The sequence below is a fragment of the Pseudonaja textilis genome, chromosome Z, assembly GCF_049901715.1.
Source record: "Pseudonaja textilis isolate UNSWEBS1 chromosome Z, rPseTex1.2, whole genome shotgun sequence".
Classification (NCBI taxonomy): domain Eukaryota; kingdom Metazoa; phylum Chordata; class Lepidosauria; order Squamata; family Elapidae; genus Pseudonaja; species Pseudonaja textilis.
Window position 1 is genome coordinate 106,798,955 of NC_142008.1, and position 15,939 is coordinate 106,814,893.

The 15,939-nt window shown below is 36.7% G+C and overlaps 1 protein-coding gene across 5 annotated transcripts in view; it reads right to left on the bottom strand.

Annotated features, from left to right (window-relative positions):
• Positions 1–2,733: 2,733 nt before the first annotated feature.
• The window catches only part of LOC113448576 (uncharacterized), a 42,720-nt gene continuing 29,514 nt past the window's right edge, over positions 2,734–15,939 (bottom strand). For 3 of the 5 annotated variants that reach the window (XM_087915453.1, XM_087915456.1, XM_026719279.2), the window contains 2 exons: positions 14,900–15,916; positions 10,707–12,826 (listed from right to left, as the gene is read on the bottom strand). In XM_087915453.1, the coding sequence (XP_087771579.1) occupies positions 12,444–12,826; positions 14,900–15,916 (1,400 nt within the window). In that variant the 3' untranslated portion in view covers positions 10,707–12,443. Of the gene's footprint in view, positions 3,645–10,706; positions 12,827–14,899; positions 15,917–15,939 lie in introns of those variants that run through there. The other 2 variants (XM_087915454.1, XM_087915455.1) reach the window with 2 other exon arrangements.

Below are 15,939 nucleotides of genomic sequence, written 5' to 3' on the forward strand. Positions count from 1 at the left end.
ACCAGGAACACTTGCGAGACCTTTCTAGTGGGGAGGATTTGGAAAGAACCTGGCTAGATGTGAGAAACAGACGTAGGATGAGGCGTCAATCACAATTAGGAAGGAGGCATTGAGCCAGTGACTAATTAAGGAGATTAACATGCCCTCATAGAGGATAAAAGGAAGGCTTGGCTGGTGAGCTTTGCCAGAAGCAAAGTGATTTATGGGAGTGAACACACAGAGAGAACTCTTTGAGGCTTTCAGATTTATAGCCACGTCAGGTTTGCCGGACAGAATTTGGATTTATTGCTAAGGACTGAAAACCCTTCCACAGTCCTTTTGGGAGAGTTTGCTTTTTGGTTTGTGAACTGCTTGTTTCATTTTGCCCTCCTGCAATTAAAGGGGAGACATTATGTTTCACTCTGAGAAGCAAGAGCTGAAGACAGAAGCCTGAAGATGATGAATGAGACTTCATCGAAACGTTGCCTAGATACTTCGAATCTTACGCGGGAGAAAACCCGAACAACCAAAGATCCACATACAAATACCCGCGAGAACCTCAGAAAACATGTGTGTGTGTGTGTGTGTGTGTGTGTGTGTGTGTGTGTCTTTGGTTGTTCAGGTTTTCTCCTGAGTAAGATTCGAAGTATCTAGGCAACGTTTCGATGAAGTCTCATTCATCTTACGCGGGAGAAAACCCGAACAACCAAAGATCCACATACAAATACCCGCGAGAACCTCATATATATATGCAGGTTTTGGCGTGTTCAGGTCTTTTCCCATGTAAGATTGAGAGTATCTTGGCAACATTTCAGTGAATGGGACCCCGTCAAAACATCGCCAAGATACTCTCAATCTTACATCGGAAAAGACCCAAACACGCCAAAACCTGCATACTTGGACCTGTGAAAATCTATGAAAATATATAAAAAGATGAACAAGAGTGGGATTGGCTGTACATATAGCATGAAAATTGGCTTGGCTGCTTGTGATTTTCTGCCTTGCACATGATTTTTACTAGTGATAATATTATGATTCAGATTGTATGGCTATGTCTAGCTTGTGCTTCTGCTCCTCTAGCTCCAATTTTATTAAGAATGTGTGATTTTCATGCTAGGAGTTTTCAATGCTTGCATTGTGCTGTCCTCTCAATATAGGGAACAGTAATGAATTGGATTAAGACCAAAGTTTTTTATTTAAACTCATGTATAAGACATAGGCAACACACATTGATCTCCCAAGGATGTAAGTCCCAGTCTGCAATACGACAGACTGAAGAAGGAAATGAACTTTTGTTCATTTGTATGTAACTAGATCACTTCATGAGATTGGAGACTGTTTTATGAAATACAAGTAGAATTCTGTTTCATGATGAAGCTCAGGCTATGTCCAGGAATTATGGGGTTTTTGTGCCTTAGGAAGAGCACCTCCTGGAGGGGACGGAGTGCTGTGCCTGGAACAGTTAATCTACTCTGAGAACAGGGCTATGTTGAGATGCTGACAGTTATGTTTATGTAACTGTTTCCTCCAGCACTAGGGTAAATTGGCAAAGGAACTGAATTTTCAGACATAGATTCGAGCCACACACCCATGCTTAGGCTGTGATGAGTCAACACAGGTGAACTATGCAGAATCAGTATACAGACACACTTAAATACATTCACATACCTTCACCTCTTTCAGTGTAGTAGCTCTTGAACTGTTACCTATCTAGTTACCTTTGGATAATTGTTTTCATCATGTCCAAATACTGTATGGAATCAAAACTTTCTGAACTAACTGTATTGTTGATATGTAGTATTTTAAACAATTAAAGTGAGGATATACTAAGTTTCACAGTTATGAAATAATTATGATGTATTACTATCCAGATTTTACAATTTTTGATTGGCAAGTTTAGCAATAAAATATATCTGATAATCAAGAACGTTCTCAATCAGAACCTAGAACTCTAAACACGTTTTGTCTTCATCATCATATCTATTGTTCTATTATTGCACAATTATCATCATCATTGTATTACCCAATGCAATTCAGATATGCCATGTTACATGTCTAATATATAGAAATCATGGATGAAAAGTGCAAGTTTTCAATGCAGTTTTTCTTTTTCCTGTATGTCCTTTCAAATCTTCATTTACAATCCATGCAAGAATCCTCCCTGACCAGTATTGTAAACTAAATAAATAAATTCCCCATACTGTACCCGCAATTCTTGTTCACATCTGGCCCTGTGAGGAATGGAAATTTTCTGGGGTCTATTTCTGGAGACTGTGCCCTGTCAACAGTTCTTTGGCAGCACACAAGGAGTGTGTCCTGCCAGAAGAATATTATTGAATGGATTCTAATGTTAATTCGATACAAATTCAAATTGTTTATTACAGCCATAATGCCAAATAGAGTAAAATATCAAATAAAACTGTTATATACATCTTTTTATATATAATGGAAAACCAATGAGTACAATAAGAAATAAATGTGTAGAGAATGTGCCCAAAGTTGCCTTATCAGGGAAATGGGCAACATATACATTTATAAAAAATTATATTTAAAGGTCCAATGTTAAAAAGAAAAAATATCTGCTTGCTATGGAGCAAATATTCCCTAACCGCATAGCAAGAACCCTAAGGATGATTGCATGGATAATTAGAAAAGATGTTAAATTTTGGGTGGTGTCCAGTATAAGAATAACATTTCTATTCTTTTCATAGTATTGGAGAAATGTTAGAAAAGTTGCAGTTTGTTCAGTACATGTCTTTTACATATGAATATTTTATTAGGAATAAACAGGTTAAACAAGTGTATGGACAGTAGATCTAGGATACTTTCAAGAATACCTATTCCTATATAGTGAGAACCCCATGTTCTGAGTCCATTGCAGAGTTTATGTTGAAGGTCCCATGGCACACCATTTGATATCAACAATTAAGTACTTCTGCTTTTTCAGTGGCAGCCCAACACATTGAAAAAATTGCCACTAATGCTAAGGCATGCCTCCTCTTCAATATAATTTAGTGTCCTAATTAAAGAATCAACAAATAAGTATCTACCATAAATAATCAACACTAGATTAACCAATCACATATAAGAACATATTTATATTCAAACGGGAGTGAAGTGGTGAGCCGTAAATTCATATTCTTGAAAGCTTGTATTATGGCAAAAATACAATATAATTTATCCATGGGCCTTCAATATCATATTCTCTCTTCCCCCACTTCTCTTTTTCACTTCACATCTCCAATTCTTACTATTATACCATTGTTTCTGCTGATTTGTTTCAAATATGATACTATCCTTCTGAGATTACAAAGCTTGTTGTAAAAAAAACCCCAATAGATGAAAAACATTGAAGAAACTTCAAAACTTTGGGAAAAGCGATGATACCCTTTTTGTTTTCCTTTCTAGGTTCACCAATATTACCCTGATCAAAGCTATATTGGGGAAGAAAACACCTCAGGATTGAACCAGACATTCTTCTGAGGTCCTTTTGTTCTGAGGTTCTTTTTGTTCTTCATCTTTTGGTAAACAGCAACTGGAAGATTAGGTCCATTTGCAGCTGTTGCCACCATACCTTTCCTATAAACCAGTTTCTCACTTCCAAACCAGCCCTCTCGGGAACCAAGAGAGGATTGAAGGGGGTATTCTCATCCCAGCCAGATCTGCTAAAGATAAAAAGGGAAACCAAACAAAAGCTGAGGGTGTCAGTAGCTCAGCCAAGCTGAGGTAAATCATAGAACAATGAACTCCAGAATTTAAATTTAAAAAAAAAACCTGAATGTACACATATGAAGGTAAGCCAGCTGCTTACCACTACAAGAGCATATGCAGAAATTTATGTGATGGCAAAGGAGTCCCTTTTTTAAACCAACCTTTCAGTTGAGATTTGCCCAATGTCAAATATAGAATTCCATCAGATTTTTGATTCTATCTATTCTCATCTGTATTTTCTACCACTTCTTCATTTGGATTCTTCCCATCTTGCAACACATAAAATCAGTTAAGAGCAAAGGTATGACTGAGGACAATGCCATATAATACATTATTTTATGTTATTCATATAAATAAATAAGGAACGTGGATCAGATTTTCCTCTGGTGTGCAAATTATTGTTAAATAATTGGCTAGCCATATATGAGATATTCTTACAGAAGAACAACTTCAAAAGTGCCATGATATATAAGAGCTTTCTCTCAATGAGGATAAGGATTTCCTTGTAGCTTAGCAGTTGCATCAATATGCCAGACCATTTAAAATTTATTGTGGATTTTGTGACTGTTACATTGAAATATTCTACTGTAAGTTTGGTATGGCAGTGTTCCGTAAAATATAATTACATATAAGGCCAATCTGACTAATATGAAGGAGAGCTGCCAAAAAGAGTTCTTATGCCAAAGACATGAAGTATTTTTCTGCCACTGCAGTAAAGGGATATTTAGCTTTGAAACCAAATGACATGGGATTGTCCTGCATCCACACTTGCAACATGTTAAAATACCCAACCAAATGACATTCTATTTTGCTAGCCCTTTCCAGTGAGTTTCTGAAAACTCTTGTGTTTGCAGTTTTATTTTGGCTGATTGTGATGCCCTGCGTTAAGTTTGCTGTTGCATACATTTCTACAAATTTTACTAAAGTTTATTTTGCCCATGCTCTCTAAACCTTTACACACACAAAATCTTAGATTTATCCTTAATAGTGATGACAGATTTCAAGTCTAATTCCAGTTTAGCAATATCCTTTAATAAGATAGGAATAATACTTTTTATTTTTTATTAGTGTTGCATCTTGAAGCCATCTTTTCTGCCTGTTTACTCAAGTTTTTTTTTTTTTTTTTAATTCTATGAGGAATCAGTTGCAGCAGAAAAATAACCTGATCTTGTTGGCTTCTGTAGAAAGTAATTAATACATGACACAACATTAGCAGTACCTGGATTTGGCAGAAGCAAAGGTCAGGCAAGAAGCCACTCACCCTCAAAGACCTCCAAGCAGCTGCTTGCTACTGGTTGCCTGTTAAATTTGTTTACTCTTTATGAGATTGATAGTTGGAGAACAGGAGGAAAATTCCTCTGTAACAAATCAGGCACAGGAGCCAAAGCATTCTGCATACTTACTTCTATGATTGCACCATAGGTCTAAAGCTTACATTCCTAAGAAAATGTATTTAAGTGCCAGGGCTCAAATGGGAAAGTTATGATAGAACAGTGGCTTTAATCTTGGCCTCACCTACTGCTTTACTCACCTTTAGAATACTTTGGCAAGTTACTAATGCATGACTTTCAGATAGTCTTGAGACCTCTAAAAGGAAAAAGGCTGACTTTAAGTATTGCTTTGATATGCAACAGACCATACTTCAAGAAGCAGAAGAAAATGAAGTCTGATCTGCTCCAAATTCCACCATTTAGATGTCATAATCCATTCCATGATGTGAACCTAGATGAGCATATTGGATTCAAAAACTTTTATTCTTTCTGCTGATTCTAATGATATCAAACAAGAAAAATAAATAATTTATCCAACTTTACAGGAGGCTTTAAACATATAACTTATTTGTTCTATACAGTTTTACTATAATAATAAAATTCACTTGCAGAGAAAATACAAGGCATGGGCCATATAAAATAAGTCAGTATTCTCATTTTTGCAAATATTGGTCTAAAATTGGGGTGGAAAGTAGCATATGGATTGTCATATTTGGATGATGATGCATACCCAAAGCAAGAATTTCTTGAAAATTAAACTACCATAGTTAAAACAGGGGTAAATAACTTTGAAACTTGCAGTTTTTGAAGTACAATCCCAAAATCTGTCTAAATACCAGAGAAAGTAGGGTGTGGTGTCAACCCATTTGAGCAGATGCTCAGGATTCGTATCATTCTCTGGAAAAAAAATGCTGTTGAAGAAATTCCTAAGATTTCTAATATGAACATGGATTTGAACAAGGGATATATTTTAATTTAACTAGCACAGTTAATTCATGAAAAGTTTTAATGTTACATAGGCACATACTTTCCTTGATAAGAGAATAGCCATACCCCATCTTGATTGAGGTCCTAAATGCTCAGGTTAGCTATTCATTCCTTTTTGTTCAAGAAATATTGATGACTGGTTGACAAGTAGTATGCTGCCAACTCATCCAGCTCTTTTATTCTCTGTAGGGCCTGCATAGTGACACTTTCCCTTCTAAGGCCACAATTATCTTGTTGAAGACAAAGTTGATGTCCCATTCCCATTGGACACTTATCTCCGGACAAGATAGAAATATTCTCAAGAGCTGTGACAAGGAATGTAGCAGCCAAGGGGCAACATGGAGCAAAGATATATGTGTGCGTGTGTGTGTGTGTGTGTGTGTGTGTGTGTGTGTTGCTATATAAATAGATGTGTTATGCTGTAAATAGCCCCTGTGCGGCCATAGTCTGATGACAGAAGGACATTCTACATTACCCCAGAAGTAAGCCCAAGCAGCTGTTGCTTGGGGACTACTCCTGGGAATACAAAGGGCAAGCCATTCATACTTTCCAGCTGTATTTGTTCTATTGGATCAGCATCTTCTTTCTTACTCTTTGTACCAACTGCTGCTTTGAACTCATGTTATCTAAGAATTGGAACATAGCCTTTAAGTGCTTTTATCATAGCTGGTACAATTAGCCCTAAAAATGGTCTGCAGGATGGAATATGTAGGGGACTGCATGTGTCTTTTCTGAAATCATGCCGTTGCTGACGTGTTACTGGCTCCTGATAGGTGTTTTGCTGTTGCAGGGGAAGAAGCACTTGATAACTGCTTAGTAACTTCCCAATACACTCCCCAACAGGATTTCGTTTCTAAAATGGGAAGTGTTAGAGTTTAATGCCAAATAGATCATGAGCATCAGCATCACCGTTGTGTATATATCTAATGGTTGGTATATTGTCCTTAGAATATTTTAGCAAAGAGTGAATATCCTTCTGTCAAAGGTGTTTTAATTTTTTTTCTGCCTGGCATATAAGTACTGAGTAGTGAAATACATTAGAACAGTGGTGGCTAACCTTTTCGGGCTCCTGTGCCAAATATTGTGCGCATATTTGCACGCTCGTGCTCGCGTGCCAGCATCCAGAAGGCAATGTGCAACCCCATGCCCCCTATGCATGCATGCACAATCCCCACTCCCCATGCCACTCGCTTACCTGCACTGCGCCTCGCAGCTGATTTTTGGCAGGCTTGAGACCATTTTTGGCCTCCCAGAGACTTGAGGAAGGCTTCTGCAGGTTTTGCAGGCTGAAAACTAGCCCTGTTTCATCACTTTCAGTATTGTCGGAAAAATAGGAAGTGATGAAACGGAGCTAGTTGTCAGCCAGCAAACCCTGCAGAAGCCTGCAGAGGCCTTCCTCAAGCCTCTGGGAGGCTGAAAAATGCCTCAAACCCATCGAAAATCAGCTGTGATGTGCGTGTATGCACAGTGAGGTAAGTTTGCCTGCAGCTCATGTGCTGGCACAAATGACTCTGCATGCCGCCTGTAGCACGCATGCCATAGGTTTGCCATCATGGCACTAGATGACCAAATACCTTTCCAATTGCCTTTACTAGACAAAATAAGTTGTTCCCTGCCCTCAAAGAACTGATAAACTAAATCTGTTCTTAATTAAGTGGGAGATTTACAAGCATGTTAAAGACTTAGTATCCTCAATAAACCATGAATTCAAAATGCTGTACAGGTAGTCCTCAACTTACAATCATACATTTAGTGATTGTCTGAAGTTACAATGGCCCTGAAAAAAGCAACTTATGACCAATTTTTATACTTATGCTGTTGCAGTAAACCTATGGTTGTGTGATCAAAATTTGGCGCTTGGAAACTGGCATGAATTTATGACAGTTGCACTGTTCTTGAGTAATGTGATCAGGGATGGGATTCAAATTTTTTAACAACCAGTTCTCTGGGCATGGCTTAGTTGGTAGGCATGGCTTGGTGGTCATGTGACTGGGTGGACGTGGCTTGGTGGTCGTGTTATTGGCTGAGCATGCCCAACTCAATATCACTCACATTGAGGCATGCATCTCCTCGCCTGGCCTCTCATGACTGTGGGGATGCTGCAATAGTAGTAAGTGTGAAAAATGGTCATAAGTCACTTTTTTCAATGCCATTGTAACTAAGAATGGTCACTCCACACAAGCAAAGTACCAGCAAAGGAAGGAAAAATAACTCCAGAGACATTCCTGAGACAGGAAGACTAATCCTGCCAAGAATGTAGTAAGGGTTAACCGAGAGGCAGTTTCTGTAAGGAACACCAGAATGTTTCCTTCCTCCCTTCCTTACAGGATTAGGCCAGTAATTTCTTCTAACAACCGGTTCTCCAAACTGCTTAGAATGTTAACCGGTTCTAGCGAATAGGTGTGAACTGGAAGAATCCCACCCCTGAATGTGATTACTATTTGTAACCTTCCCATCAGGCTTCCAACAAGCAAAGTCAATAGAGGAAGACAAATTTGCTTAATGACCGCATGATTCATTTAACAATTGCCATAGTTGGCTAACAACTGTGGCATATAAGGTTGTAAAATGGGGAAAACTCACTTTACCTCATTTGTGTATGAAAAAAGAACATTTTTATTTCTTATTTTTTTCATATGCTCATATGGTCCTCTAATCCCCTGCTTCTGACAACTTTTTTTTGCTCTGAAAACAATATTTTTATTCTCAAATCATTAGACAGGGGAGGGCAGGTAAATATACAGTAGGGCTTCCCAAACTTGTTCCTCTTCACCGCTTTTCAGAAAGTCTGACCAAACTTCAAGGCCTGGTTGCTTTTCCCTACCTTAAGCAACATTGCCAGCCTATCAAGAAAAAAAAAAGCCACAAAACAGACAGAAGATATTAGAAACACCAATCAACACAGCAGAACACAGCAAATTCCAAGACCAATAAACACAGACCAAGACTCCCAACCAATCAGGATGAAGAAAAAATCATTCTGGCACAGCAGTAGACTAGCCCCAAATTTAAAACTGAAACGGCTGTGAAAGTCTGACTCACAGACGAACACAATACAGAAGCCTGATGATGGCAGATGAGATTCTGCCGAAGCGTTGCTACAACTTTAAAAGCATAACTATAATGATGTGGGAAAATACCCAAACAAAGCTGAATACCATATATAGAGAGTTACCATGGAGGATTTTTTAAAAATAAGGGACAAATAAAGCTTGATGTTAATGCCCAGAGCAATGAGAAGCCAGCATCAACTCTGAGTGTCTGTTGATATTTTCAAAACTCCAGGTATGATTACTGTATAAGCATTAATTCTTTCCAGTCCCTTAATCCAGTTGCAGTATTCTGACATATTGTTTTAGGAAATATAAATACGATATTTATATTTTCTAAAAAAAGTAGTGGTGCCATTTCACTGGGATTGGAGGCCCAGAAGGAATCACACTGGGAGGTGAGATGCAATAGGATCTTGTGACATTAAATCTCTAAGCCATGAATTCCCTTGCGATGTACCACGCCATAGAACCTTGTGCCACAAAATGTGCCTTGGTCTTCTGGAGGCTGGGACAGGTGGTGGGATTAGTTATTAATGAGCCCTGAGGTCAGGTGCAAGGCTCCAGTAGGATCCTGAACCTGTTGAATGGCAGCTCTATCCTTAGCAGAGCCTTTCACAGCCTCGGGCTGCCACTCCCAACTCATGTTGGGGTGTATTAGTGCCTTCTGTCCCTACATCTCTTAGCAGCAGCTGCACCTGACAAACTTCCCATTCTCTAATCACTGTGCTAAATATAATGCGGTTGGCTAAGTCCTTAGTGTGGGGTCAGTGAGGTGGGCTTGGAGGTATGTGCTGACCCATGGCTGCTTTCTCCATCCCGAAAGAGATGGAAAATAGAAGTCAGATGGAGTTAGCATTTAAAAAGAAATAGAATCACCATAGCCAGAGAAAGTTATTTTTCAGTTTTCATGGAGTAGGGTGCATAGCTATATTGATCAATGTGGCAATATAAATAGGGGAAGATCAAGGTGACATCTTTACTAGTGCTTTTTAAAGTGTTACAAAAAGAAGGAATAAATTGTTCAGTCTTTGGAGAATAATGGCTATTAGACTAGATGGCAATTTGACTGTTTTTAAAGGCCATTTCTACCTGTCTCAGTTAAATTATAAGCAAGTTGGTAAAAACTGTTTTTTACTTATATTTTTACTGATATTATGTAACAGTTTATAGCTTTAAATAAATAATGCTCCACTTTGCTTAAAGAAGAAAAAAAAGTTTAATAATTCATTAATAATTCAAGTAACTTTTCTTTTGTGGAAAATATTTACTAGTTAAAGCTAATTAGAAAATCATTATCAGAAACATTGACACATCTGTTAATATATAGCTTGCATAACTAAAATGTTTGGATTTTCATTTCTATTTCTATAGTTGGAGGATAAATTAGATATGAAGTTTATGAAAGACTAGAAATAAAATCTTCAAAAAATATCCTTAATTCTTTTCATTTTTCTCTTTGTCCCTTCTGAAAAAATTCTTACAAGCTTTAACAAGGCTCCTTTGTAAATTTAATATGGGGAAATTATCCAGGTCCTTCTTTTAATAATTAAAAGGAATATACAAGTAACAAATCAAGACATCAGCTGAGTTCTTGTTCATGTTCAGTGTAACATATTTTTCTATATCATTCTTATAGCGTCTCATTTTAAAATCTACTTTCAAAATAGTCTCATCATGCCAGATAATACTTTTTCTTTTTCCATCCTTTTCTTTTTCATTTTTTATTGAAGTAAAGTAACATATTTTAAACACAGTCTATTTATAGACAGTCTTAAAATTAACTTCTGGATCTATTGTCCAAAAATACCCTTCATATGTCCAATGTTAAAATATTTTGCTTCATTCTGTTTTAGTAAGTGAAATTTGAGTGGTGTTCTCCCTTAATTGTAATTTTTAATTCTTTCTAGTTTCTTCTTATGTCCAATTTTTAAAGTCTTATATATTTTTAAAAGAATTCAAAACAAGAGCATTTTCAAACAGGAAGGATTTTTATAATTACTTCCAAAGTATTTTTAAACTTTATCTAGATGCTTAGTCCATTTATAAATTTCTAAAATACAGTCAGCCTTTTGCTGTTTATTTGGGGGGGGGGAGGGGAGATTACTTGTATTTAAAACTTCTTTTCTAAGGATTGAAGAAACTCACCCAGTACTATAAAACATGTTGATCAAAAAGCATCTAATAGCTGAAAATCAGTTAGCAATCGATTTCTAAAAATGATTAGAAAAGGAAGCATGTGAACCAAATGTCCTTTTAAATGTGACAGTCATGGTTTGAGCAAGATGCTTATTCTCTGTCTCTCAGTTCCTTAAATCCAGAAGAGTGTTGAGATCTCCTCACTGAGAGCAACTGTCTCTTGCCCATATCCTTGTCCAGAGAGAATTATGAAACCCAATCTTTCATAGAGTTGTTTTCATTTTGCTGTTTCTTCCCCCCAATTGTCTAAGTTAGGATTGCTAGTAGTAAAAGGAAGGAGTATAAAATCTGTTATAATAGATATGTTATCTCTGTAACCTTTAATGAACTTTTACTGACATAATGATGGAAATGATTAAGTTTCGTGAATTTGTTTATGGATAAGAAATGGGAATATGGGAATAATTCATTGTATTTTAAGAGAAAGTTATGTTACTAAACTTGTTTATATTTGTTGTGATGAAAGGAAAAATAACTTTATATATTTCTTTTTTCTTTATTATATTCTTTTTCTTTCTTTTCTACTTTCAACTCATTGTTCTCTTTTTCTTTGCACATTTTTATTTTTATTTTATTTTTTTAATTTGTAGTAGTTTTGATTATTGTAATCTTTGTAAAATTGCTACTTTGAAAAAGCAAAGCACTTCAACTGTATTACAAATAGAATTGAAATAAAATATTATAGCAAATAACATAAATGGTTTACTCAGGCCACCTGGAACTATCTACTACCCAAAAATTACTGGTAGATTATTGTTGGACCCAAAAAGCAGATATATTGCTACTGGGAATTATTCTTTTCTTGGCTCTTGACTTTTCTCATTCTACCCCATCATGGATATTTACAAAAAGCACAGAAATCAAATTACACAAAGTACAGCTATTTTATGAGAATAATTGCCAACCTACATAGCAGATGAACAGGAAGTATTCAGGTTCAAATTATCTATTACTCTGTCATTTAAAACTCAATTTTAATCAGTGAATAATATAATAAATGGGTTAAAAATTCATCTGACAACTTCTCTTAGAGCATTCTAATAATCAGTGCATTTGATTTTGTGTTTCTGACATACGAATTGGAATTGCAACAATTTCTGATTGTAACATGCTTAGTACTTAATACATAAAATTTGCACATGTTGATTTTAGCCATCTTATGGCAGTTTCAATAGGTAGACTTTTTGTCTCTGTATTTTGGTGGCATGAAGATAAATATTTTGTATTACAATAATTCATACATTTTTCACTTCAGGGGTAGCTGATTTTGCAGCTGACTTTCATCTTGCCCAGATGGAGATGAGAAGGACTGGGAGGAGACAGGCTGTACCAGAGAGGGCAATATTCCAACCAGAAGACGTATAGAAGCCGACAACTCAGCCAGATTGTGAGCTACAGCTTCCAGTTGGGAACCTTGATTCTTAATGGCAACAGAGACAGAATCTAGTTCCCCATGGAGACTTTTCATTGTATGGACCAAGTTCCTCAGGGCTTGTGGTGAACAGCAACATATTTGATCTGTTTTACTTTGTTCTTGCTTTATAAGACAGTCTGGGGATGATTCACAGTGTTCAGAATAGGTGACAGCTTTGGCAGATGAGACATTTGGATCTGATGCTTTGGTCAGGCCTAGTGTGGTAGAGAAAAGAAACAGTGACTTTTCAATATCCCAACATATCCCATTAGTAGCTAAGAGAACAATCCTTCCCAGCATGGTACTTTCTCTATACATTGCATATATTGACTGAGAATTATGAGAACTAAATATTTGCATATTTTCTATAATGAGTTTGCAACTCCTACAGTGTTGATAGGAATCCTATGATCTCCCAATGCATATTGAAGGCATCAGGATAAGGGAGTCTGCTGTGCAGAAATAGAGATGGCCTAAAAGAGAGAGAGAGAGAGAGAGAGAGAGAGAGAGAGAGAGAGAGAGAGAAAACCTTTTCCTAACCTAACAGTGAAGATTTATCTTCTATACTTACATGTTTTTTTCATAATTTACCTTCTGAATTGAATAAATTGTCCCCCAATTGCCCATTCTTAGTTCTTGGCCTTGAATACTGTTGGCTTTAACTGAAACTTCATTGGAAATAAAGATAGATTCTGGCGCAATTGGAACAAAATATTGTAGGAATATGAAATAAAATTAAATTTCAGAATTTTGCAAAAAAACCATTAAAAATCAAATAATGTTTTGTTTGTGGTAGATAGCTGGAGTTTTCTAGAAATCCCTTTGCAATCATTAGCTCAACTTCTTTCTCTAAAGCAGAGGTGGGGAACTATGGCCCCTTTATGACTAGTGGACTTCAACTGCCTCCAGAATTCTCGGACTTGAAGTCCACATGTCATAAAAGGGCCATAGTTCTCCATCCCTGTTCTGGGGGAAGGAGAAATGTTAGCAGTAGTTGCAATAGCAGTCTTGTACTTTTTATTTTGAAAGGGGAAAACCAGGGAAGGTTCATAAGTGGTTCTAAGTCATGTATTTATCCATTTAACTATGATTTCTTAATAAGCTACCATTTTCAGGGTTTATGAGAGTCAGCATGATGTAGTGCTGAAGGAACTGGGCTAAAACTGAAAAGCCATTAATTTTAGCCCTGCCTTAGGCACCAGCTGAATGATTTTGAGTTACCTACTCTCTTCCAGCCCCACGTAGACATAGTAAACCACTTCTAAAAATATTACCAATTAAACTACAGGAACTTGTCCAGGTAATTTCCAAAAAACAAAACTGACTCTAAATCATATCTGTCTATCCATCTGTCTGTCTGTCTGTATGTCTCCATCTACCATTTTTTCTAAATTCTTCCTTACTCATTTGATGACCTTTTTATGACTTTTGAACATCCCTAAATATAATAACATTTTCTCTCATGTTTACAGATTCTAATGTGATGGTTTCTTTTAGATTGTCTATATTTCTATTGTCCCCAAGTTTGGGTACAATCTGTACAGTGGTGGGGTTCAAAAAAATTTACTACCAGTTCTGTGGCTGTGTCTTGGTGGGCATGGCAGGGGAAGGATATGTAAAATCTCCAGTCAGAGGTGATATTTGCCGGTTCTCTGAACTATTCAAAATTTCCGCTACTGGCTCTCCAGAACTGGTCCAAACCGGCTGAATACCACCTCTGAATCTGTATATATGAATGCATGTGCATATGTTTGTATGTAGGAAGAAGGAATTATAAATAAGCTATACCATAATGGCTAGGTTTAAATAACACTAACTCAAAATCAAACAAATTGTATTACAGTTTATTGTGAATTGTGACCTCAATCATTGGGTTGTTGCAATAATACTAATGGATACAAGATTAGATACTACTGCTATATTTTTTATTCTTTTTTCCTTAGCCATTCTGAGTCACTTGTCAGTGAGAGGGGTGGCATATAAATGTAATGAATGAATGAATGAATACTAAATAAATACTAAATAAATCTGCCTTTTCCTTCAGGAAGATAAAAAGACAAACAGAAAGGAGGAGCTGCCCCCTCTAGATATCTGCTACTGATTTTTCCAGGAGAAAAATGAAACTATATTTCTCCTTTTCCAACCACTATTGTTCCCCTTTTACAAATTAAGTACATACCCTTCTTTTCTGGTAGCAAGAAAGACAAAGATAATAATTACCAAAGGGAACCAAATAGAGATTCATTAGCACATCCAATCTTGGGCCTTGCTTTGGGACTGTTACTCACCCGAGAGTTCCACAGGATGGGGATCCTCCTGTTTTTCTTGATTTGATTTCTCTTCAGAAACTGTAACTTTCAGGGTGGTTGTTTCAATGTGCTTCTCAGGTTGCAAATTCTTTGTGGTTATAGGCAGTTCCACCTCTTTTGTGACTTTCAAACTTTTTGATAATTCAAACAATTCATTTCTCATATCAGATGTGCTTATGACTTTCTCAGGTGCCCGAATCCATGTGGCAGTGGTGATATCCTGATTTTTATTGAAGACATCATTGAATTCTATGTTCTTTGAGGCTGGGGACACTTCAAGGTTGCTATCCCAATAGATGGAAGGCACTCTCTCCGGAACAGAGTTAAAGGATTGTGAAAATGGTAGTGGTCCTGCTCCTGATGGCCTTTCTCTGTTTGATTCAATATCCCATGTGGATAATGATTTGAATTCTATGGATTGTGAAATGGGCATTTTCTTCCTTTTTTGAAATAATGACATGATCTTTGAAGAAGTAGCTGATTCCATCTCCTGAATATTCTGTGAGTTCTCTGAATTATATATTGTTTTATCTACGAATGCAGGAGTGGTTGACTTTATTTCCCTTTTAGATTCTGTATATGGTGTGATGGAGGGTGGCTGAAATTTTTCTATGGAAAAAATTGATTCTTTTTTCCATTTGCATGTGGACAATTTTGTTTTAGGTAAGTTGTGTGAATTTTTATCCTGCATGTGCTGCAATATATTTGGACTAAGTGTTGATTCAACAATACCTGAAGGATTTATTGGCTTTGTCTCCTTTTCCAATTCAATTTTGAGATTTGGTATTTTTAAAAAAGGATCCTCAGTATACCACTGAGATTTTATGTTTGACTCATCTGGAAATACCTTAGTGTTCGTGGTAATCTCTGATACATCCATCACATTTTGCAGCTCTGAATTGTTTGGAGATATTGGCTCAGGTGTGATAGAGATTGGTAGTTCAGTTGCCTTTGAGCTACCAATTGGTTTTTGGAACAACAGACGTTTCCAGCTGCCTAAAATCAGAAAATGTTTACTA